Genomic DNA, 25,063 nt, shown 5'->3' with positions numbered 1-25,063 from the left:
CAGAGTATTCCAACACTCTGGTACTTCTACTTTTACTTAAAGATCTGAGTACTTCTTCCACCTCTGTTGAATACAGCCCGTTTACTTTATTCCTATGGCTATGGTAATCACTCAGTAGTAAATAGAGCAGGTTGTTGACGTTGAGTCACTTCCTGGAGTTATAATTTCCTGTTCCGCTGCCGCTGCGTATGGACCGCAGATAATCGATTACGATCGGACATATTGATCTGCAGTGACTCACAGACTGCAGTGTGTGATGTTTTCAAGGGACTTCACTGATATTTCAGAAACTGAGGTAAGAAAATGCACCAAACTTGACATACTGTATGACATTATGTCTGAGGAAAGTGAAAGTAAAGCAGCTCCGATATCACAAGGACTTTACAACTAACCACAGGGTCAACGTCTAAACTGTTTAAAACGCACATGCAGTTAGTTAGTCATTAAAGTGCAATCAATCAATTATTTATGTCAGTTTAAAGTTTCATTTTGAGGTTTTAATTGTTTAGAGAGGTCGCTGCGGGGATTCCCCTGCAGACTGATCTCATTCAAACACAAAAAACACACACACACAAGTAACGTGCTTTACTGAATAAATTGATTTATGTCGCAGTTATAATGATAATGCAAACATATTATTACACAATAATTTCTAACTGCACGCATGATTGCACGTGCATCATTTGCACGTGTGACAGCACTGACAGGAGCCATGCTGCTGAGTAAGCTACTTTCACTTTTATAGTATAACAATTTTTTTGCTGACACAGTTGCTGGCAGTGGTGGATAGTATCAAAGTACATTAACTCAAGCACTGTATTTAAGTACAATTTGTGGTACTTGTACTTTACCTGAGTATTCTCAGCTTATGCTAAACTTTATACTTCTACTCCACTACATTTTAGAAGCCAATGGTATACTTTTTACTCCACTAGATTTATTTGACAGCTTTTGTTGCTAGTTACTTGTTTAGGTTAAGATTATTAGCACATACACAATCTAAATCAATTATAAGATAGACTTTGACATATATTTATAGTTTAAGATATCCAGCAGCAGTATACAAAGTTATATAAATTACCTCTATATTTACCAGTTGTAATACAAAAACCTCAATAACATCATCGTAACCATTAACTCAATATGTACTATTCTGAAATGGGCTATTACGCATAAGGAATACTCTTAATTGTATATAAGACAGTATAGCCTTTGTGTAGCCTTAGAGGCAAAACGCAGGGCAAACATCTGTAAGCAGTTGCTGTTACTTTGCCTAAGTTAGGGTGACAAGAGAAATTAAAATCATATAATGTGGAAAGTGGAGATCTCAAAGATGTTTAATTACTACAATCAGCCCAAATTTCTCCATGTGTCCCATCTCAGAAACAACAGATGGATTAAATGTATAATTTAAAAACACTCAAATAAGAATTATCATTATGTTTTCATCACCTGTTGTGATTGTGCCTCCTGCAGACTCATGGCACCTTAATGCATCAATCATTATAATCAGAACATATCCTGAAATGGACCAATCTGCATAATGACTACTTTACTTTTGGTACTTTAATGTTGATGCTTATCATTTTGTACTTTTACTTGAGGAACATTTTGATTGCAGGACTTTTACTTGTAACAAAGTATTCCTACACTCTGGTACTTCAACTTTTAATCAAGTATAAGATCTGTTGAATACAGCCCTGTAACTGTATTCCTATGATATTCACATGGTAATAAGAGCAGGTTGTTCTCTGCAGACTCATGGCGACAGCAGACACAAAGCTGGGAGGATCCGAGGAGTCCAGTTTGGATTCAGTGAGGCGGTCGGAGGAGTCGAAGCTGAGCTCCTGGGAGTCGGAGCTGCCCTCCCTCCAGCACTCCCTGAAGTTTGTGCTGGAGCTGAAGGAGGAGTTTGTGTGTCCGATCTGCAGAGGAGTGGTCCTGAACCCCCAGCAGAACTCCTGCGGACACATCTTCTGCCTCCTCTGCCTCCAACACCTGCTGTAGGAGCAAATACACAATGTTCAATCATATTAGACACAGTTTCTTACAGTGATAGCAATTTCAACTCTATTTTAACCCTTAAGGTCTCAAATTGAAATCAAATGTTGCTCGTAAATCCTTAGAGGTAAAAATTACCATGTCAAAAAGAAAATGCCCAACTTCAGTCTTGGTCATAATTGCTTTTTCAAATTTTCAGAGTTCAGAAAATCCAGAATATTTTTTAAATGCCAGTTTTTTTTCCACATAATGCCAAAATGGAAAATCCCCATAAATAACAGGAAAAACCTAAAGATTTTTCTTTACATTCTATCAAATTCAACTAAATTAATTTAACACATAACACTGCAAAAATGACCTTACAGGAAACCAGGGAAATAGCATGTAATTACCCCATATCAGAAAAGGTCTGAATCGGGTGAAAAATACTAAAATACACGATTTTGAAGCGAGGGCCGATTGAAAGCCTGACATAATTAAAGATGTTATTGGGGTGGGACATTTTGACTTTAAGGATCCGATAGTCTGTATTTTGGTGATAACGTTTTTACAGACTTATTGTAGCAGCAGAACTCTCAAAATTCAAACCAAAGATCACACTCTTGTCAAAATGTATGCCATATAACACAGCCAAAATAATTAATGAAGTAAAAACGTATTTGTCCGAACATCAATGTGCTTTGTGTTTCAGAGAGAGTTCATCTCCGTCCAGCCCAGTTTGTCCCGTGGACGCAGCTGTGATCACACCATCAGAGGTCAGACCCATTCACTCAGCTCACCACAAGTACTTTAGTCAAAAGAAGTGAACAACATTTAAACATCGTCAGGTTTTAAGTTGAATGTTTAATGTATTTCCACATCCAGAACTAACAGACTAAGTTTACGGTTTTACTTTCTCTCTGTTAAATAACAAACACATTTCCTCCCTGCAGGTTTTCCAGGATAACTGCTGCAAAAGAGAAATCGCCTGTTTAGACGTGTACTGCACCAACTCCCCAGAATGCACCTCTGTCGTCACATTACGCCACCTGCAGGTGGACAAACAAATAATCAACAGTGCAGTCTGAAACCTGATGTGTATGGATCATTATGTGTGGATATGTACGGAGCAAAGAATGTGGGAAGTGGACGTAGTCACTGTGATGTCAGTTTGTTGACAGCGGTTTTGAAGCCATACGTTTAGCATTTTTAGAACTAATAGTGACACAAACTGGATGCTGAATAAGGCATGTTTAGGTGACTACACTTTTACACAAGAACTGAAAACACTGTTAGAGTGTTTTAGTTAAAGACGTAAGCATAGAGAATCCCAAACCCAACATCAAGGTAGTGAGTACTAGCGACCTTAAATAACAAGTACCCTCACCCTTAAATATACATCGATTTTATTGTCTATTTTACTCTAAATTGGACCAAAATGTACAAAACAAACAACATGCGGAATTAAAGAAGACTTGAAACTAGCGATTGAGATCATACAATTGTCAGGAAAATGTTCACTGAGGTGATATATAAAGTGAGAAGTAGGATTATTTTCTCATAGACTTCTAGGCAATTGGATTTATTCTTTGCAACCAGTGGAGTCTCCCCCTTCTGGCCAAATGAAAGACTGCAGGTTTAAGACACTTCAGTTTATTTGTTTATAGTGTCGTGGAGAGTCCCCATTGATCAACTGTCACAAAAAAACTGTAAATGGAGCAGCTTTAGCCAACATGGCTAATTTTCAGCTGTTGTCCCCGGCCAGATGATAGTGGACACCTTTTTAAAATCACATCAACAGCATTAGTTATAAAGAAAGGATGAAAGACAAGTAGACACAGGCGAAAGGATAAAACTTCTGCATTGGCTTCACTTTTGAGACCCAGACGCTCACGCTTTATCAGCACACATGAATCCCACCTCTGGTCGCGTGGAGCTCTTTGAAGGTGTGTTTTATCTCCCATGTCTTCCTCCCCTGCAGGAGCACCTGAGGTTGTGTCAGTTTGAGACGCTGCCATGCTGCAACCCAGGCTGCAGGGCGGCGCTGCAGAGGAGAGAGCTGCAGGAGCACCTGAGCCTCACCTGTGCTCACCGCCTGGAGCCCTGCACGCACTGCCAGCAGCCGCAGAGACTCAGCCTCCTCCAGGTACAGTCCAGCCCTCACAGAGTGTAATACACTATGCAGAGAGTCACAACTGGACCTAATGCACATGATGATTCACTCACGGCTTTGTGCAGCTTTCAGACTGCTTGTTCAGTGCAAGAAAACAAGTTTAGGAAGATTTCCTAAACTCGAGGATTTGATTCGAAAATAATGTTTAAAAGTTTGAAATAGATTCTTACACTGGGATCCATTACTTTATCTCAGGATAAGATTTCTATCATTTAACCTGAATGTAATTCTGAAGAGATCTTTTAGGTTGTAGATCCAACAGCGCTAATTGAAGTAAAAGCTGAAGTCCTGGTGATGCTGATGTGTTTGTGACGATGACTCTGTTCTGCAGGATCACGTGCAGAGCTCCTGTCCTCAGGTGGAGGTGGACTGTCCCTACAGCTGCTCCCTGAAGGTTCCCAGACACATGGTGAGGTTATCTACAGCATCTGTAGACAGGGTGCAAAGTATACCACAGAGGGGCTACAAACCTCTGACCCATGTATCAATCCAGGGCAAAGTCTACAGATGATGATATTCTAGAGTTTATTGTGATACATGTCTCACAGATACTGGAGTTCAGATTGACAATATTGAATTTAAGTGCGTAAAGTTTTTGAATTTGCACCACAGGGCTCTCATGCATGCTGGTATCTTGAGTAAATAAGCCATAAAATCGTCCTCATGCATACAAAATACATCAATATAGCTTAATTGTACACTCAATTTAGAATGATGAAGATACAAAACTATAGAAATACTCGCCGAATAAAGCTCATCCGAAAACACTTTAGATAACCTCTCAAATACAATACTTTACTTGTATCAAGTCACCCGCTTTGGCATGCACAAGCCGAACAACACACTGATGGGATCAGTTAATGATTCATATATATAATAATAATAATAATAATAATAATAATAATATATGGGATTTTTATAGCGCTTTTCCTAATGCTCAAATACGCTTTACATACAATCAGAATAGAAACAAAACAAAGAAAACTAAAAATAAGTTAGAATATAGAAGTTAGGAGGACTCAACTAACCCCCAAAAAAATGTTTAATCACCTGACTCTCTCTCTCTCTCTCTGGTCCTCCAGCTGACGGAGCACAGAGACTCGTGTCCTGAGCTCCACGTCGACTGCTCCTATCAGAGGCTGGGCTGCTCGGTGCAGGTGAGTTTAAGAGTTTGAGGTGAAGCAGTGCAGCACCACAGTGCAGCTCCACAGTGAAGCTCCACACTGCAGCTCCACAGTGCAGCTCCACACTGCAGCTCCACACTGCAGCTCCACAGTGTAGCTCCACAGTGAAGCTCCAAAGTGTAGCTACACACTGCAGCTCCACACTGCAGCTCCACAGTGTAGCTCCACAGTGAAGCTCCACAGTGCAGCTCCACACTGAAGCTCCACAGTGAAGTTCCACACTGCAGCTCCACAGTGCAGCTCCACAGTGCAGCTCCACAGTGCAGCTCCACACTGCAGCTCCACAGTGCAGCTCCACACTGCAGCTCCACACTGCAGCTCCACAGTGAAGCTCCACACTGCAGCTCCACAGTGCAGCTCCACAGTGAAGCTCCACACTGCAGCTCCACAGTGCAGCTCCACACTGCAGCTCCACAGTGAAGCTCCACAGTGAAGCTCCACAGTGTAGCTCCACAGTGCAGCTCCACAGTGAAGCTCCACACTTCAGCTCCACAGTGCAGCTCCACAGTGAAGCTCCACAGTGAAGCTCCACACTGCAGCTCTGACTCTCTGACCACAGCTGTGTTTCCTGCAGGGTAAGAGAGGCAGAGTGAAGCTGCACGAAGACTCTGCCGTCAGCCATCACATGCTGCTCGTCCTGAGGAGCAACACACACCTGGAGCAACAGGTGAGACAAACAAACACACCTCAAACAGCTGCAGATTAATATGTTACATTTTAAATTATATTACAAGATGTTTTTGTCCATGTTTCAACATCACTGGAAAATGAATGTGCTTTTTAAAAGGAATACCCAGAATATTGGATTTGTTGAGGATAATTTATACAGGATTTAACACAAGGACTATCAAAATCTGTTTTACACTCATTACTGATTTTGTCTTTTACAAATTTTATTAGCTAAATAAAGTGTTAAGTTTTTAAAAAAAAGATTCATTTTCTCATTACAATGAGGACATTTCTGGTTTAAAAAAAATCAAATGTATGTTGTAACTTCATAAACAATATTAAGTTTGGCCAATAAATGCTTTTGGTATATCAACAGTACATCCCTTTATCTAGATATATTGTGATGAATTATTTTCTTTCTTTTCTTCACAAAATGTGTGTGAGATTCAGTCGGTGCCTAAATAGAGAGGACACTGAAGCCAACAAAATCCAGATAATGTGTTTTATATGGTATTAAGTTTTATTTAAACCTCCTGTTGTCCTCGGGTCAAATCTGACTTTCATCAATCATAACTTTTTACTTTTACATTGGATTGCATTAAGGCTTTATGATATCCTTCACAGTAGACATTTGAACATGTCAAATTGCTGATCACCACTTTCATTGAATTTTGGATGATTTAGTTTTTTGTTTTTTTTCCCGCTCGTATGTGCCCATCCCCCCACATGGATCACACCTGGCACACGCAATACATGTTCAGTGTCTATTCTTTGTATAGTTACTGCAGTGCTTCATGTATACCAGTAGTCTGATACAATATTTACAGTTTGAAAAAGGGTGTTAAATGAAATTTGGTGATGATTAATGTTTTTTGTGTTAATGTAATAGCAGTTAAAACAGGACCGGTCAAATTTGACCGCGAAGACGAAAGTAATGGGGGGGGGGGGGGTTAAACGAAGACAATAGGAGGGTTAATGCTCACGATGAGATTTTGGCAAATGTATCATCCATCCAATCCGTAATAACACTTGCTTATTTTATCAATCTGAACTTAAAACATACTCTATGAAGCAAACACATCGCAGTCTAAAGCCTTTGCTCAGCACAGATTGCATTTTTGCAAACATGTGTTTATATTTCGGACTCAGTGTTCATCTCTGCTGTCTCTGGTCAGGTGGAGGTTCTCCAGGAGACGGCGCTGCTGAGGCAGAACGAGCTGCAGACGGACAGCTTGCTGCTCGCTGGCCTGCAGAAGCAAATCAGACCGCTGCTGCAACACAACAGCAGCCAGGAACACATCGTCTCTGCAGCGCAGGTCCATACACAGATACACTCTTACTGATCATTATTTAGCAACACCATGATTTCATCTGTGAGTCTGTGAAATACTGATAAAGAGAAACAAAGCAACTGAACATTGATCCAACTCAGAGAAACAGAACATCTTTTTTAAACCATGAAGTCTGGAGGGTGAATGTTTAACAAACATGTCCACACACAAATCACATCAAATATAAGTTGGCTGTCAGTGAAACAAAAACCCTTGAATCTTTCATTATGACCTCTCAAATCCACAAGATCAAAAAACTGTTTATTCTACACATCCTGGAGTCTTTACAAATCATGTCAAAGAAAAACAAGACTTACGTTGGAAATAAAAGATTAGACCCTTCCAAGGCTTTGACAGATTATTTAGTCAGAACGATGAATAAATCCTTTCACACATGATAGGTCACAGTCGTCCCTTTTGTTCAAATGACTGCTGCAGTTCAATCAGTACCTCTTGTGCAATCCAGGTAATGGCCTCTGTTGAAGCTGCCTGTGTATGATTGAAAGTGAGACAGTAGAAAGAGTTAGTCTGGATCCTGCATCCCTTTGATCATGCTACCTGTCTGTCTGTCTTCAGAGGACGCTGAGCAGGCAGGAGGACGTCCTCTCCACGCTGCAGCTGGACGTGCAGCAGATATCTCGGGGTCTAGGTGCTGGTCTGCAGGAGCTGGAGGACCTCAGGAAGTCTCTGGATGCTGTGATTCAGGAAGTGTCTGCAGCCGAGGCCCTCAGAGAACACCTGGGTAACAAAACAAAAACACTTTTGTCATTTTTGAAGCGTGTTTTCAAATCGGTAAAAGTAAAAAAGCTAATAGATACTAGATACGAACTATACCAAAGTCAAATAACTACTAGAAATGGTGGTCGAAACATCTAAAGGCAGACTCGTTTTCACCCTGATGAAGTTTAACAGTTCCATTAAGCCAATTGTTGCTATGTTTAACACACATAAAAGCTTCAAAATTCACAAGTGAGGTATAAACTTAACATATTTTATGTGAAGGAACAAAACATTAAAGTCTCCTAAGTTATTGTTACTCAAAAACCCATCGACTTCAAGACAACGGAACCAGAAGTGCTAAACTGCAGTACAGTACAGTATAAGTTACTCACAGTATATTTTTAAAGGGGCAGATATTATTTCCCTATACCCCAAACATGAGATGTTTCCTGTTGCAAGAAGATGTAGTTCACTGTCCGAGGTTTAAGACCTTGTAGTTCACTAAAAACTGCTTTCCTTTCCTTCTTCCAGGGACGTTGGAGGAGAAGATGAAGCGTCACTCGGGCCTCCTGGATATCCACGCCACTCAGCTCAGAACCCACAGTGAGCACCTGCATGAGCTCGAAGCCACTTCAAACGACGGAAAACTCATCTGGAAGATCGAGGACTTCAGGAACAAGAGGGAATCCGAGGTCAAAGGTCATCCGCCCTGCCTGAGCAGCGTGCCGTTCCACACCGGACCGTGCGGATACAAAATGGCCTCCAAGATCTATCTGAACGGGGACGGGGAAGGAAGAGGGACTCACCTTTCTCTTTATGTGGTCCTGATGGTGGGAGACTTTGACGCTCTGCTGCCGTGGCCTTTCAGACAAACCGTGGCTCTGTCGGTTTTGGATCAAAGCGGTGCCGGAAACCATCAAAGTCTGAGCTTCAAACCCGACCTGACGTCCAAAAGCTTCCAGCGACCGACAGACGAGAAGGCCGGTAACGTCGCTGTTGGATTCTCGTGCTTCATTCCGCTCATCAAGCTGGAAGAGCCTCAAAATGCTACGTATGTCAAAGAGGACACGATGTTTGTTAAAGTGAAGGTGGACATGGTGGGTTTAGAGCAGCTGTAGTCGTTCGGCGCTAATTACCGTGTGAACGATTAGTTTTTATAATTTACTGTTGCGCCCTCTGGTGGTCATAACTAATGCAATTTTCACTGATTGTTTTATTTTTCTATAGAAAAGTGTTATTTAAAGTATTAGTTTGACATTTCAGGAAATGTTATCTTTCTTTCTGACGGATTGATACACCTCTTTTTGCCAACAATTGTAAACTATTCCTTTAAGCTTTAGGATCATTTCAGGGATCGTCTAGAGGTCCAGCACCCACACAAACTGTGGTAACTCATCATTTATTTAATGTCCGTTATCTTCAAATCATAAATTTGTTGTCTGTGAAAAACTATTGCTCAGACGAGGTTATTTAAATCCATCTTCCACATGATCAGGACATCTGCAGATATTTGGTATCGGTCAGGACTTAAAAGTGTCTTTGTTCTGACAACCAGGAGAATATTCAACACGGACATTTATCATCAGTACTGTGTATTATCTCAAACGAATAGTTAAGAAATTCTCTTTTGGGAACATTTGTTATATAAAGAAAGTGAGATGACATGTTAATGTGGCAGCTAATGTATTATTCAAGAAGACTGATTGATTTTTTTGTTGTTGTATGCAATAGAACTGGTTGATTAAACTGAACACGGTCAAAGAGTAAACTTGCCTGAACTTATTTGAATATTGTTTAACAGTGTATGAAATGACGATGTGTTGTGATTCACGACTTTTGAACATTTCCCCTTTGAATAGAATATAATACTCATCACTATGTTTTCAATAGTTCATAATGACTTAAAATGGTTTCCTTGGAATGAGTGCAGTGGAGATAAAGGTATATGATCGGTCTGGTGTTTAGTGTTCATTAACTTTTTATATTTGCAGGGATACAGGTATCCAGACTTGCAGTACCATCTTGTTGTTAATGATCGGATATGATTGTGGTTTAATCAAATTTGAACAATAATCAGCACTGATACAAATATTACAACGTTCCTTCATTCAGATAATTGTACAAAGAAAACACTGATGGCTACAGTTAGATTAATGTCCTTTTACACTAAAACAGGATGTCGAAACAGTGTACTGTAATAACTTACATCAAGTTATTTTTGTTTAAACTTACCATCAAGATGTTTAATTAGGAAAACCGTACAGGCATGTTATATCCTGTCTATCTAGTCATCAAGTTTCATTAGCAGTTCAGGTAACAGTGAGACATTACACATTTATTCTTGTTTCAGCTCAACCATTAACACTATGAACAACAAGTAATAACCGCAATAATAACTGTATACATTGCACATCAGGATCCGCTGTACTAAGAAGTTAACTCCTGTGCATCAAACCAGATTTAATAACATGCCCAACACAGAACTTATCTATGGCTGCATCAACACAAAGACATACAATACAACAATTGAACAAGTTATACAGTGGATAAACACTCAATGATACAAAGGCTTTATTGTAATATGCACAGTAGCTTGAGTGTAGATATATGGCAATGCAAATCTTAAAGGTCACATGTCATGCTTTTCTGGTTATTACCCGTCCCCTTGTGTGTTATGTAGGTTTCTCTGCGTGTAAACGGTCTGCAGAGTCACAAACCCTCAAAGTATACCCTGTAGCGAGTAAAACTCCAACACAGAAAAAATGTGTCCATGCTACCCCAGAACGCCTCGTTGGAGACTTTTCTTTTTCCATTTTTGTCTTCCTGAGTAAAGTGACGTAGCGATATAAAAATATAATATATATAAATATATATAAGACATAAAACAATAAAGAAAAAAATATATACAGATCACTTGTAAAAAAAGTCTCTAGGATTACCACAACAAAAAATATAACAGTTCATTACATGTAAAAGCACTCTTTAGGCAACCATACTTAACACTTGTAAATGTAAGGGCTTTTTCCACAATGAAACCTTCAAAGAGAGCAGATCCTCTTTTAGAGATGTCTTCTTTGTATGTTACATGATGCCCACAGTTGTTCCCTGATACGCTAAACAGTGGTATTATAAGGACAGCGTTTAAGTGAGGCCAAGATCCTCAAAGATACCACTGATTAGCACTCTACGTTTTGTACATTGCAGGGTATTCATTTGGGTGCAATCTGTAACTGCAATAGATTCCAGCAAATCCTTAACACTGAAGTAACAGAAGTATTAACACCTGTGTTTCAGTTCATTTGGTCCATACCAAAGGAAGAACATTTGCTGTTATTGTATTTAAGTTCTGGTACAGTTCATATATCACCAATAAATCACTTTGTCACAGTTGGTGTGTTTAGTTTGTAACTTTTTTTCTCCTGTAAATGAGACAGCTTCAAAGCGAATTATCCTGGAGTGAAGCCAGAAAATCACGTCTTCTCTCTGAGCCATCTGACATCTACAAAGAGAAAGAATTTGGTTTAATGTCATATAAAAAAAGGCTGTTAAAAATCATACCTCACAAAATGTTGGTGTGTACTTTTTGTTTCTCCCTATTTTGTCTTATGTGGTGAACCTCTCAGCTCCATCTTAGGTCCCATACTATTTTCCATATTACATGCTTCTACTGGGGTTTACTTGAAATCACTTTGTATTAATTCAATGCTGGCAACATGCAGCAATACTTGCAAAGTTCCTCCAGTCTCTGTGAAGTTCTTTTGAGGACTCTGGAAATCAGGGTGGCTTGGTTGATTATCGATCAACCAAGCCAAGCTTGCTTATATGTTGTCTATATGCTTGCAGAAGGTTTGCTGTTTTATAGATAGTATTTTCCACTCATGGCCGAGGAGCCTACGGGGAATGGGCTTGTTGCTGGTCCCAGGCCTACTTATAAGTAAGTAGTCCCACTAAATAATAATAATATTTTTGATGTGAGGTGCAAAGGAGAGGGTGCTTTCCAGTATGACACTGTGGATCTTTACTTGACTGGAGAACGGTACGGAGAAGCTATCGATGATTATGTTGGGAGAAGGGTAGGATTGAACTTTGTTGAGGGTGGTTTTGGAGCCGATAAGCAGGTCTCCTGTTTTGCCTCCATTGAGCTTCAGAAAGTTCCTGCTCCTCCAGCTCCTGATGTCCTGGAGGCAGGTGGTGAGAAAGGTGGGGGGCAGGTCAGTGTTGGGTTTGGTGGTGATGTATACCTGTGTGTTATCTGCATAGCGACGGAGGAAAGTGTGAAGGGGAAGGGGGGTAGACGATGTTGTCTGTCAGTGAGATATGAAGAAAACCATGTGAGTGCAACCCCATTGATGCCAATGTCAGCCAGGCGTTTGATGAGTAGTGCATGGGAGATGGTGTCAAAGGCACTTGTGAGGTCGAGGAGGATAAGGATGGTGAGCAGTCTAGAGTGAGCTGCAGGGAGGAGGTTGTTGGTGATTTTGACCAGGGCTGCTTTGGTGCTGTGTTTTGGGCGGAAACCAGATATTGCTCTGCGCAGTCGTGTTTCGTCCACCAAAGTGCAATAAGAATTTCAACAATAACTTTTCTGACTTTCTGTCCGGGATCATGGTGAAATATGATCGTGTTTTGATTTACGGAGACTTCAATGTCCATGTGTGTTGCGAGTCCAAACCTCTGGTTATGGACTTTTTAAATCTCCTCGATTCTTTCGGTCTCATTCAGTCCGTGGCTGGCCCAACACACGAAAAAGGACACACTTTGGACTTAGTATTATCGTTTGGACTTTCTGTCTCTGTGGATGAAATCTGTGCAGCAACAGGTATCTCAGACCATTTACCGGTTCTGTTTACAACTTCGATCCCTTCCGCAGGAGTCGAATCACGTGCCCCTGCGTGTCGTCTGCGTTCAATTAACCCCTTGACTGCCTCTCAGTTTTCTGATGTTTTTAAAGGTCCCATGTCATGGCCATTTCCACTGATCATAATTCCATTGTTGAGGTCTACTAAAATAGATTTATACTGTGCAATTTTCCAAACTCACATTGGTTTCTCATACAGCATCTCTGTAAACTATGTGTATTCAGCAGTATTCACTCTCTCCACTAAACGGCTCGTTGCAGCTCTTGCCCCCCCCCCTCCCTATGAGCCCAGTGTGCTTCGATTGGTCGGGACGTTGTGAATCGCGCTGAGCTCCGTGGAGGTGTGATTTCCTTGTTTAGCGATACACAGTGACATTTTTAAAAATAAAAAGTATAAATATGCCTTATATAGGTATTGTAGTTCCAGTAATCCAAAATTCGGCTCACAGATAGCAAATAAGCTTGACTCAGACAAAATACGTCTCAGGATAGTTTGTTTTTTTACATAGACAAAAAGGTAAAAAATACAAACATATTCTCTCAGGTCAAAAAACTATGTTGCTCGGTGCTTCTTTCTCCTTCTCACCCTCCAATCACCAGCAGCTGCCGTTGGCTATAACGTCTCGTAATCACGTACAGCTGCGGTCGTCTATGCCGTCAATTTCACATGGCTGGTTCAAATAAATGATATGATAGCACTAATAACAAAGGATTATAATATTCAAATATACATTTTAACATATGGCTCCTACAGGTATGGTCCTACACTATATTATTCAAATATAGCATGATAGGTCCACTTTAACAGAAATCAAATCCTGGCTGAGCCAAAATGTCCTCAACCTCAATGAGAGCAAGACCGAGTTCATGTTTTTTGGACCCCAACCTCCAGCCTCCCCAGTTGAAATTATGGGTTCCCTCAATAAAAACATCCTCCGCTCTGTCACGAACCTTGGAGTGACCTTCAATAGCGCTTTTATAGCAGGTCAGCACCGTAGTCAAGACCTGCTTTTTAAAAATACGACTATTGGCCAAGACCAAGTCGTTTTTATCTTTTAAAGACCTAGAAAGGGTCATTAACGCCTTTGTTACCTCGAGACTGGACTATTAAAACGCTCTGTATGTGGGTATGGACCAGGCATCAATTAGACGCCTGCAGCTAGTGCAGAACGCAGCTGCACGTCTTCTCACTGGCCATAAAAAGCGTGGCCACATCACCCCAATTCTGGCCTCACTCCAATGGCTTCCAATTCGGTTCAGAATTGATTTTAAACTCCTTTTATTTGTTTTTAAAGCCCTAAATGGGCCTACACATGGCAGTCTTACATCGGCGCCATAAGGCTCTTAGGCCCTGCAGTTTTGGGGGAAGGTTATTTAATCATCACTGCTCAATACTTGCAGTATAAGTATTTCAAATGTGAGTTATCAGACTGAAATTTGAAAATGATCCCAAATACCCCAAAACTTTCTCTACACACTTGAATGTGTGACACCATTTTTTTCCCTTTTATTCAAAGGGTGACAATGGCAACAGCACTCACTTCAGTCTCAGCTCTGTGGACATCCCAAGACCTCAGACATTCTTTCAACTTTACGACATTGGAATCTCAGAGCCAGGCCTCTCAGGTGGGCGGGGTTTGACTTCAGACTGGAAGTCAGTGCAGCACGGCCGCTCTCAGTAATCTCACAGTTACCCAGTCTGTTGAGATAAAAAAAAAGTTTAACAAGTGGTCACATGTTGTGGCACCTTCAGACCCGGACCTGTGGGTTCCAGTGGCTGAGCTGTAGTTGCAGTTTTAGTCTGATTTAATATGATATTTTATTTGAAAAAACTAAACACATTAAAATGTCCTGACAGTAGACCAGTCTGTTGAAAAAAAGAGAGGTTTTAAATAAAAAATGGTCACATGCCGATCTCTTGCCGGCTGAGCAGTCTGAGTCTGACTAACTAGATAAGTCTCACCTCAGTATCTTCAGTTTACACTGGGTTTTCCTCAGCCAATCAGAAAGCAGGATTGCCCCCTCGTCCATCAGATGATTGTTGCTCAGGTCGAGCTCTTTGAGAGCAGAGGAGCCGCTGAAGGCCAAGGTCAAAGACTGGAGGCATGCAACATTTAACGTGCAGGAATTCAGGCTAGAAAGATATACAGTTTTTAAATCAGTGATAGTTTTCTGTGGTTACTTTATTGCGGAGAAGTATAAATAAAATAATTTAAATAATTTAGGGTTTATAATATGCTTTATTGTTATTCTGACCAGATTTAGTGTTTTTTATGTATCGACAGAGATAATTAATGAGAACATAGTAAAAAACTGTTGTAATAACATAGAATATGTCTTTGAAAGAGAAATAATAATAATGACAAAAACTTAACAAAACACTTGAAAGTGTTGTTACAGTACATGTGTGTTCAACATGATTGTATTGTCTTAATAAACTTAACGTAGGAACTTTAGTGGGGAATGCATTTTTTCCCTTTTACATAAATTGGGATAATGAACACAATACTCACTCCAGTGTCTCCAGTTGACAAAGTGGCTCTGCCAAGAACAGAGAAAGGTTTTCCACATCACCATCTCGGAGTTTATTTTGTGCAAGATCCAGGACTCTCAGGTGGGCGGGGTTTGACTTCAGACTGGACGCCAGCGCAGCACAGCCACTCTCAGTAATCCGACAGCTAGCCAGTCTGTCGGGGAGAACAGTATTATTTATACATGATAACCTGTAGTGGCAGCCTCAGATTCAGACAACCCACCCAGTGGCTAAATAGCAGCTCCATTCTGACCAACAACAAAGTTATCTTAAATAAAAAACTAGACACTACAGGTATATTATCAACATAAAAGGTGGCCAGGAAAGTAAGCATTACTGGAAATGATCTGAAAAGTCTCACCTTAGTATCTTCAGTCTACACTGTGGATTCCTCAGCAAATCTGAAATCCGGATGGCCCCCTCGTCCATCAGGTAGTTGAAGCTCAGGTCGAGCTCTTTGATAGCAGATGAGCCGCTGAGAGCAAAAGTCAAAGACCCATAGCCGACTGCCGTCATGCTGTTGTTGTTCAAACTGGAAATAGACATTTAAATAACGTTTTTTTGTTACAGTTTTTTACTTTTTGTTAAAGAGTATAAATACAGAAGGAAGGGACAAAAGGAAATGGTTAATAACACAGTATGAGGTATTTTTCAGTAGATTTGTGAATAAAGTATTTGTTAACCAAAATAACTCCTGTGAAGACCATGGGGAAGCTGCTGAATGAACACATTTTCTGATAACACATTGAAACACATGTAATAAAATAAAATACAAATAATAGAGAAATGTGATAATGCAAACAGAACTAACTTCAGTGTCTCCAGTTGACAAAGTGGCTCTACCAAGAACTCAGAAAGGTTTTCCACATCACCATCCTGGAGGTAATTTTGTGCCAGATCCAGGACTCTCAGGTGGGCGGGGTTTGACTTCAGACTGGAAACCAGTGCAGCACAGCCACTCTTAGTAAACTGACAGTCAACCAGTCTGTCAGGGAGAACAGTATTATTTATACATGATAACCTGTAGTGGCAGCCTCAGATTCAGACAACCCACCCAGTGGCTAAATAGCAGCTCCATTCTGACCAACAACAAAGTTATCTTAAATAAAAAACTAGACACTACAGGTATATTATCAACATAAAAGGTGGCCAGGAAAGTAAGCATTACTGGAAATGATCTGAAAAGTCTCACCTCAGTATCTTCAGTCTACACTGTGGATTCCTCAGCAAATCTGAAATCCGGATGGCCCCCTCGTCCATCAGTTTGTTGAAGCTCAAGTTGAGCTCTTTGATAGCAGATGAGCCGCTGAGAGCAAAAGTCAAAGACCCACAGCCGACTGCCGTCATCTTGTTGTTGTTCAAACTGGAAGTAGACATTTAAATAACGTTTTTTTGTTACAGTTTTTCACTTTTTGTTAAAGAGTATAAATACAGAAGGAAGGGAAAAAAGGAAATGGTTAATAACACAGTATGAGGTATTTTTCAGTAGATTTGTGAATAAAGTATTTGTTAACCAAAATAATTCCTGTGAAGACCATGGGGAAGCTGCTGAATGAACACATTTTCTGATAACACATTGAAACGCATGTAATAAAATAAAAATAAAATAATAGAGAAGTGTGATAATGGAAACAAAACTAACTTCAGTGTCTCCAGTTGACAAAGTGGCTCTTCCAAGAACTCAGAAAGGTTTTCCACATCACCATCCTGGAGGAAATCGTATGCCAGATCCAGGACTCTCAGGTGGGTGGGGTTTGACTTCAGACTGGAAGCCAGTGCAGCACAGCCACTCTCAGTAAACTCACAGTCAACCAGTCTGTCGGGGAGAACAGTATTATTTATACATGATAACCTGTGGTGGCAGCCTCAGATTCAGACAACTCACCCAGTGGCTAAATAGTAGCTCCAGTCTGACCAAAAATTAACTTATCTCAAATCAAAAATTAGTGGTATCATACAGTCAGACTTTGACCTTTGTCCCAGTGGGTTAGCAGTTGCAGTTTGAGTCTGATTTAATATATTATTTAAAGGTCCCATGTCATGGCCATTTCCACTGATCATAATTCCATTGTTGAGGTCTACTAGAATAGATTTATATTGTGCAATTTTCCAAAATCACTTTGGTTTCTCATAAAGCATCTCTGTAAAGTATGTGTATTCACTGAATTTCACTCTCTGCCTTTAACGGCTCGTTGTAGCTCCAATAGCTCCAGCCCCCACCCTCCCTGTGAGCACAGTGTGCTCTGATTGGTCGGGACGTTGTGAATCGCGCTGAGCTCCGTGGAGGTGTGGTTTCCTTGTTTTGCGACAGGACTTACCCTGAGCACACACAAAGTCACAGCCGAAGTAAAAACAATAAGTGTGGCTTGATATTGAGTAAGAAAAAGGTTGATAAACGCTGTGAGAATGGGTCTGCAGAGAGAATTTCGCCGCGTTCCCAACTGTCAGTTATCAGCCTGCAGCCAGGGAGGAGAAATCAGCAGAGCTGCATGCACTGAGTGTGTGTGTGAGGAAGTCCGTGGATTGGTCAATTTGGACCAATCAGTGGGAGCTTAACATAACGGCCCCGCGGACGTAACGTAACGGCTCCACGGATTGGTCCATTTGGTTCCGGGTAACACATGACATCATGCGGTACCCGGAAGAATCAATGGACAGTGACGTATCTCCAACGAGGCGTTTTGGGGAGGTATTGTCTGTGTTAGAGTTTTACTCCCAAAGGGTGTACTTCGAGGGTTTTGACTCTGCAGACCATTTACATGCATAAAAACCTTCATAACACTCAAGGGGACGGGTAATAACCGGAAAAGCATGACATGGGACCTTTAAAAAAAGTAAATACCTTTAATTACCCAGCACGTTTCCAGGGAAAAAAATAATTAAAAGAGATCATCTTATAGATGTCTCACCTCAGGATCACCGGTCTACACTTGGGGTTCCCCAGCCAAAGATAAAGCAGAAACCCCTTGTCCTTCAGGCAGTTGAAGCTCATGTCGAGCTCATTGAGAGCAAAAGAGCAGCTGAAAGCCAAGGTCAAAGACCACACCACCATCCTGGAGGATAGTAACTAGACTAATCCCTGGCTTTATTACTCATCCACCAATACATTCATGAATGCTGCTCTTACCAACTATTTTGTCACTTCTGACCCAGGAACTCTGCCCTTTCCTCAAAGTATCATCACCTCACCTGCTCACCTATCATTGCTTCCTGAACAGATTTCACAATCAGCAGACCCTGACTTAGGTGTTTGGTCTGTAGGGTTCAATTGAAAACTTGTACATATGGGCTCAGAACAGTCTCATAATACGCACATGCACACAGAAGGATTCAAACTTGTATTTCATGATCCGCAAAAGGATTCACACTTGTGTTTTTCAATGCACACATACATGTGTTCTGTTTCATATACGTGTAAATAAAATCCAAATACAGAAAAAAGTTTTATAGATATATTTTTGATCCTCACATATTTGTTTTCTGTTTAAAAACTCTGAACCTGCAAACACAAACCACTTTCTGTGCACGGATCCCTGTGCATTCGTGTGTGGGTTTTTTGAGACTCCCCTGACGGTCACCCGATTCGTACTTGTAATGTTTTCTATCTATAGCCAATCAGATGTCTCCTCTATTGTAAGCCAATCACATGAGCGCGCCCCCACGAGGGTATGATTTATTGCGTTCATGACGTAGCACTTCATGGACGCATTTTGCGCTGTCTGGAGCCGACAGCTCCATGGAGCCTGCCTGCAGGCGCTAATCTCAGGACCGAAGGACCGTAGTATAGTGGTCTTTATTTTTACGGTATTATTATTCAAAGATAAATAAGGAAGTGTGTGTTATATGAGATGGCAGAGAGGTTTCAGCTCCGATTATTAAATCAAAGAGGCTTAATGTTTTCTTAATTATATTATTTCACTATAGCTATGTGGACGGTGTCAAGGTCCAATGTTGACTAAATTAATCGCTGAGTGGCGATTTTATTTTGTAATTATATAATACTTGTAATAATGGTGCGTTCACACCGGACGCGATGCGAATAATCGCTCGAGTTTCTTGCCGGCTGTCAGCTGTGTTTACTCCCCTCATTCATCTGATTCAGCTTCTCGAGCCGTATCTGGCCGTGCAACACTTATAGCCTACTGTATGCCGAAGCAGTCACGGACTGGCCATCGGGACGTACCAAAGTGGGCCGGTCGGGTCACTCCGACCAGCCCACTTCGGTACCGGCAGGGGCGGACTGGCCATCTGAAGTTGCTTTTGACACAGAAAGCGGTTTGTGTTTGTAGGTGCAGAGGTTTTAAACGGAAAACAAATATGTGAGGATCAAAAATACATATGTAAAACTTTTTTCTGTATTTGGATTTTATTTACATGTATATGAAACGGAACACATTTGTGTGTGCATTGAAAAACACAAGTGTGAATCCTTCTGTGTGCATGTGTGTATTATGAGACTGTTCTGAGTCCATATTTATAACAACCAAAACAAACTGTAGTAACCAGGCAAACAGACCTGAGGTTTTTTTTTTAACTGAATTATAATGTGAGGTTTAAACCTAAGTGTCCCATAGTCCTTATTTATCATATCATAAATCACCACATGGATACTGTGCATATGCATCTCCTTACCTGAGAATCTTGAGTTTGCAGTTGGGACTTCTTAGTCCGTCAGAGAGCAGCCTCACTCCTGAGTCATGCAGACCATTTCTGCTAAGGTCTAACTCCTCTAGACCAGAAAACTTCGAGCTGAGAACTTCTGAAATGTACTTGCAACATCGGTAAGTGAGGTTACAGTCACTTAGCCTAAAGTGAAAAACAAAAGGCCTTTTAACATTTTGCAGATGCGCCCATCTGTCCTTTGATATCTTTACACAATCTGAGAGCTTCAGATAAGTTCTGTTCATTAAGGTAAACTACTTACAAAGCTACCCTTGATGCTTTTACGACTGGCAGCAGCCTCTCCAGAACTTCATCTGATCTGTTGTATTTCTTTAGGTCAAAGACATCCAGGTCTTCGTTGGAGACAAGCAGAGTAAAGGCCAGGGCAGACCAATGTTTAGGTAAGATTTTACGAACATCTCCTGACCCCCGGTACTTTTGGTATTGCTCTAACAGAGACTGGTCTCCCAGCTCATTTAAACATTGGAACAGATTAATTGTTTTGTCGGTGTTCGACAGTCTCCCGATTTTCTGATGAATTAAGTTGATTGTCACATTGGTGCTTTGTTGAAGTCTTTCTTTGAATCCAAATACTTTCTGAAGAAGCTTCTGATTTGAATCCTGAGACAGACCAAGCAGGAAGCGCAGGAACAAGTCCCATAGTCCATCAGTGGCCAAAGCAGTATCCACAGCTTGCATGTGGAGGAGGAAGATAAAAATTCCTGCTGTCTCTGGTGCCACCTGTACACATGTCTGACCGGAAAGCAGATTTTCTCCACAATTTAAGAAGGTCTCTAGTACATACAGAGCTGCCAGAAACTCCTGAACACTTAAATGTATGAAAGAGTAAACTTCTTGTTTGTGAAGCCCCCCATATTCTTTTCTTATGATCTGTGTACAAACTCCAGAATAAACTGCTGCTTGTGTCAGATCAATCTTACAACTTTCCAAGTCCTTCTCATAGAAGATTATGTTGCCCTTCTGTAGCTGTTCAAATGCCAGCTTTCCCAATTTCATGATCACATCTTTGTCCATTTCAACTTCCTGATAATCCTTCTGGTTGTTCAGCTTTGTCTGAATGACCAGGAAGTGTGTGTACATTTCAGTTACAGTCTTGGGCAACTCATCTGTGTCAGTTTTGTTAAGGAGATTTTCAAGAGCTGTGGCTGTAATCCAACAGAAGACTGGGATGTGGCACATAACGTACAGACTTCTTAATGGCTTTGACATCAGATGATCGAGGATCTTCTGAGCTGTGTCGTCGTTGCAAACGTTCCTCTGAAAGTATTGCTGCTTCTGCTCATCATTAAAGCCTCGTACCTCGGTCACTCTGTCGATGAACTCGGGAGGAATCTTAGCAGCTGCAGCTGGTCGCCCGGTGATCCAGATCGAAGCTTTGTGCAGCAGTTTCCCTGAGATTAAGTTGGTAAGCAGAACGTCCACTGTTGTGATCTTTGTAACGCTGCGGCACATCTCATTGTTCTCAAAGTCAAGAGGTAGTTTGCTTTCGTCTAGGCCATCGAAGATAAACAAAACACTTGAATTGCAGTAGTCTGAGTCTGAGAAGTCCTTCACTTCATCAAAATAGTTAACTATTAACGTCATAAGACTCCAAGGCTTATCTTTTATCAAATTCAAGTCTCTGAATGTGAATGGAAATATGAACTGAGTGGTTTGGTTGGCTTCTCCTGATGCCCAGTCTAGAAGGAATTTCTTCACAGCGACAGATTTTCCAATGCCAGCGATTCCATTCGTCAGAACTCTTTGTGGAGGGTTTTCTTCATTTGAAAAAGCATTCAAAATATCATTGAGCTGGATTTTGTCCTCCTCAAACAAATTCCTTCTGCATTCTAATTGAATCACTTCATGTTCATTATTGACCTCCCCACTGCCACCTTTTGTGATGTAAAGCTCTGTATAGATCTCTTTTAAAGGTGTCAATGATCCATCATCCTTTGTTCCTTGATAGAGATTCTTTGTTGAATTTTCAATGTAAGATTTCAGTTCAGCTTGGCATTTTTTTATGTTTGCTAAAAGATGAAAAACATCATAAAGTCATTATTTTCCTGTACTTTTACAAGATAAAAAATACAGTATGTTTTGTTTATTTTAAGTACTAGGTTTTCAGACAAACTACGGCAGGCAAAACAGAAGAACCTGACCAGATCATATTTCAGATTGACTAGGACAAATCTTCGGTCAGTACAAGTGCTAGCAGAATTTGTAAACAAAAAAAATTAAACACAGCACCCTAAATGGATGGATAATAAATATCAAAGGTTAGCATATATCATAAAACATCACATTGAATGGACAGATGACAGAAATGAAAGAAAGAAAAAAAAGTACATTTGGTTTTGAAATATCTGTTTTCACGGAAAATACCTTTGTTTTGTGAAGAACTGGAATTTGTGTTGTCCGTCCTATCAGGACCCTGGACTAAAACACAAACATGCAACATCATGTGTGAAATGAAAATAATTTAAGGCATGTTTGGTCAGATTTTAGGGATTGGAATAGTTAGACAGCAAGATGAAATTGTATTTGATTTATAAATGTAAGAGAAACATACCATATATGTTGATGTTTACTGTTTTTGCAGAAACATCTGATAGCTGAGTTTGGTTGACAACACTTCTATCCTGGGCAATACCTGTTGTGCTTACTGCTCCTCTCTGGTTTTCAGCTGATTGAGAAAAGATACAAAAAAGAACCAAGAATCAAAACCCGTCAACATTTGAACTGTTAATAAGGGTCGGGATTCTGTTTTGTTGATGGAACAAGCTCCCCATTGATATCAAGGACAGATGAAAGACTTCAAATCGTCCGTTGCAGACTGTCAACACACTGGTTTCGACTAAAACTTAGAGATAATGAATAAAATAAAAACACAGCACTTGGGAAGGATTGCTTTTTTTGTTTTTGTATCTTTATGTTTAAATGCAACCATGGTTAGTCGCTTTGGATAAAAGCATCAGCTAAATGAAATGTAATGTTTTGTAATGTTTTCCATGGAGGATAAATAACTTGATGAGGGCTGATGGTAGGCCCTGTCCAATTATTTGGTAGATGACACTAATACCTCATTCACACCAACGCAACTCCGGTTCAAGCTCCGTGCTAGAGCTTTTCAGGTTCAGAACTGGTTCTTTGGTTTAGGTCCGGCTCTTTTCACACTGCCCAGAGTCCGACTGGTGCTGCGTCATTGCGTCATCGTTTGCGTCATGACGTAACCGTTTGCGTGCCTGCTTCATAAAGCCAAACCGCGCAGAAACCCCTCACAGCTGACACCGACAACAATGGCCGATTGTGCTCCAGCTTCCTCTGTACCTCTTCAGAAGACCAGATTCCCAGTAGGTAGCTGGTCTCTTCAGTGGACCACTGCTGCTTGTTAAGTTTCTCCATCGTTGTGTACAAACTGGATAAAACGCCGGCTTTTTGTTGTTGTTCAGGAGTTGATCCCACCCCTGCCCTAACCCCCGCCTCGACGTAAGCGTGACGTATGCGGTGCTTTTGCTCTGGCCGGCCAATTTTTGGTGCTTGAAATGAACCGGATTCCGGAGCTAAGAAGCTGCTCCGCTGCGGTGTGAAGAGGAAAACCCGGTGCTTTTCAAGCTCCATCTCCGAACCGGCCCTGAAACACCGTTGGTGTGAATGAGGTATGAGAGATGTCAGCTAGACAAGCAGAGATGCGTGCGACGACCTGGGTCTCTGAGCGGGGAAAGGACAGAATTAATTGGGTGTCGTCAGCGTAGCAATGGTATGAAAAACCATGCGGGCTAATGACTGATCCGAGCGAGTTTGTGTACAAAGAGAAGAGGAGGGGACCAAGAACAGAGCCCTGAGGGACCCCTGTGGCCTAGTCTAGCCGGACAATTTTTTGGTGCTTGAAAGAGGCTGCTCCGCTGCGGTGTGAACCGGAAAACCCAGTGCTTTTCAAGCTCCAGCTCCGAACCGGCCCTGAAACACCGTTGGTTTGAATGAGGTATATGGTAGTCGAAAAGCTCCTCAATGCCAAGATGGATGACATTCGCCAAGATATTACATCACATTATTATAATTTGTTGTATATACCCTGATATCGACATTTTTTCTCAGGGGGCTTTAAAGTATGTAGAGCATGCAAAACCCTCATTCCGGCTTAGACTCTTGCAGCGAAACACATTTTCTTTACCTTTCTTGTTTTGCAGGTAGCCATGAGTCATTGTTTGGCCAAGATTGTGGCTGCACCTGTTCTACTTGATGCACACTGCTACCTTCTCGTTATTAGTCATACTTTTATTGTGCTATTATTGAAGGGGACGTTCGCTACTGTAAGATTACAGTCAAGGCCTGTACTATATGAAAATAGTTTTGATATAACTACTTACTCTGACACTATATTAATAAAACTAGGCTTGAATTGACAATACATTTAATTTGTTTAGTTTTTTTTTCACAGTTAGTCAGACACAGCTAAATGTACAGAAATGTGATCTTTGCTTTTAATCAAATTATAAACATTAGGAGCATTAGGCCTATACTGTACAATGCCCGAGACACCTGCTTTATTACAGGCCTGTAAGACATCTGAGATTGTGTTGATATGAGTGACTTGGGATAAAAGCGTAAGCTAAATGTTATGTAATGAGTCAGGAAACAGGTATGCAATGGTCCGGTTTCCACCCTCATACATTATCTAATGTAATGGTCTGTGTCACAAAGTCTGAACATTGAAGTCTGAACTGATTCACAAAAATAATTCTCACTTTTGGAAAAAGAGGGCACAGACACAAAAAGGAATCATCTTACCAAACTTAGCTGTCTCCGGATCCAAAGCTTGGCCGGTCGTAAAGAAGTCTTCCATTTTGCATTTCTTCACCCAGCTCCTCTGACTTTAAAAGTCAAGGATAAACATCACCATAGCTGAGTTAAGAAACGTCATTTAATATCATTAACCCTCTTCCATACTTA

General features: G+C 40.9%; 3 protein-coding genes across 4 annotated transcripts; 1 reads left to right on the top strand and 2 right to left on the bottom strand.

Annotated features, from left to right (window-relative positions):
- Positions 1-163: 163 nt before the first annotated feature.
- traf5 (Tnf receptor-associated factor 5) lies at positions 164-9,825 on the top strand. The gene is made up of 11 exons (XM_079640399.1): positions 164-295; positions 1,758-2,003; positions 2,693-2,756; positions 2,934-3,035; positions 3,962-4,126; positions 4,485-4,562; positions 5,236-5,310; positions 5,912-6,004; positions 7,182-7,322; positions 7,914-8,079; positions 8,589-9,825. Exons 2-11 carry the CDS (start codon positions 1,762-1,764, stop codon positions 9,173-9,175), a joined length of 1,713 nt encoding a protein of 570 aa, XP_079496525.1. The 5' UTR covers positions 164-295; positions 1,758-1,761; the 3' UTR covers positions 9,176-9,825.
- Positions 9,826-10,592: 767 nt separating this feature from the next.
- On the bottom strand, positions 10,593-16,508 carry LOC307038991 (NACHT, LRR and PYD domains-containing protein 12-like). Of its 2 annotated transcripts, XM_079680684.1 has the most exons (6): positions 16,260-16,508; positions 15,810-15,980; positions 15,429-15,602; positions 14,879-15,049; positions 14,457-14,614; positions 10,593-11,556 (listed from the first exon to the last, which is right to left on the bottom strand). In XM_079680684.1, exons 2-5 carry the CDS (start codon positions 15,962-15,964, stop codon positions 14,464-14,466), a joined length of 651 nt encoding a protein of 216 aa, XP_079536810.1. In that variant the 5' UTR covers positions 15,965-15,980; positions 16,260-16,508; the 3' UTR covers positions 10,593-11,556; positions 14,457-14,463. The 2 variants fall into 2 exon arrangements, with proteins under 2 accessions (XP_079536810.1, XP_079536811.1); XM_079680685.1 differs by lacking the exon at positions 14,457-14,614.
- Positions 16,509-16,636: 128 nt separating this feature from the next.
- Positions 16,637-21,815, bottom strand: LOC307045539 (NACHT, LRR and PYD domains-containing protein 3-like; the record flags this gene model as incomplete). Its single annotated transcript, XM_079691249.1, has 4 exons — positions 20,373-21,815; positions 20,081-20,254; positions 17,091-17,264; positions 16,637-16,811 (listed from the first exon to the last, which is right to left on the bottom strand). Exons 1-4 carry the CDS (start codon positions 21,713-21,715, stop codon positions 16,637-16,639), a joined length of 1,866 nt encoding a protein of 621 aa, XP_079547375.1. The 5' UTR covers positions 21,716-21,815.
- Positions 21,816-25,063: the final 3,248 nt, after the last annotated feature.

This window comes from Notothenia rossii, assembly GCF_949606895.1.
Source record: "Notothenia rossii genome assembly, chromosome: 1".
Classification (NCBI taxonomy): domain Eukaryota; kingdom Metazoa; phylum Chordata; class Actinopteri; order Perciformes; family Nototheniidae; genus Notothenia; species Notothenia rossii.
The sequence above is the reverse complement of the archived record's forward strand: the minus strand, read 5'-3'. Positions and strand labels throughout refer to the sequence as shown.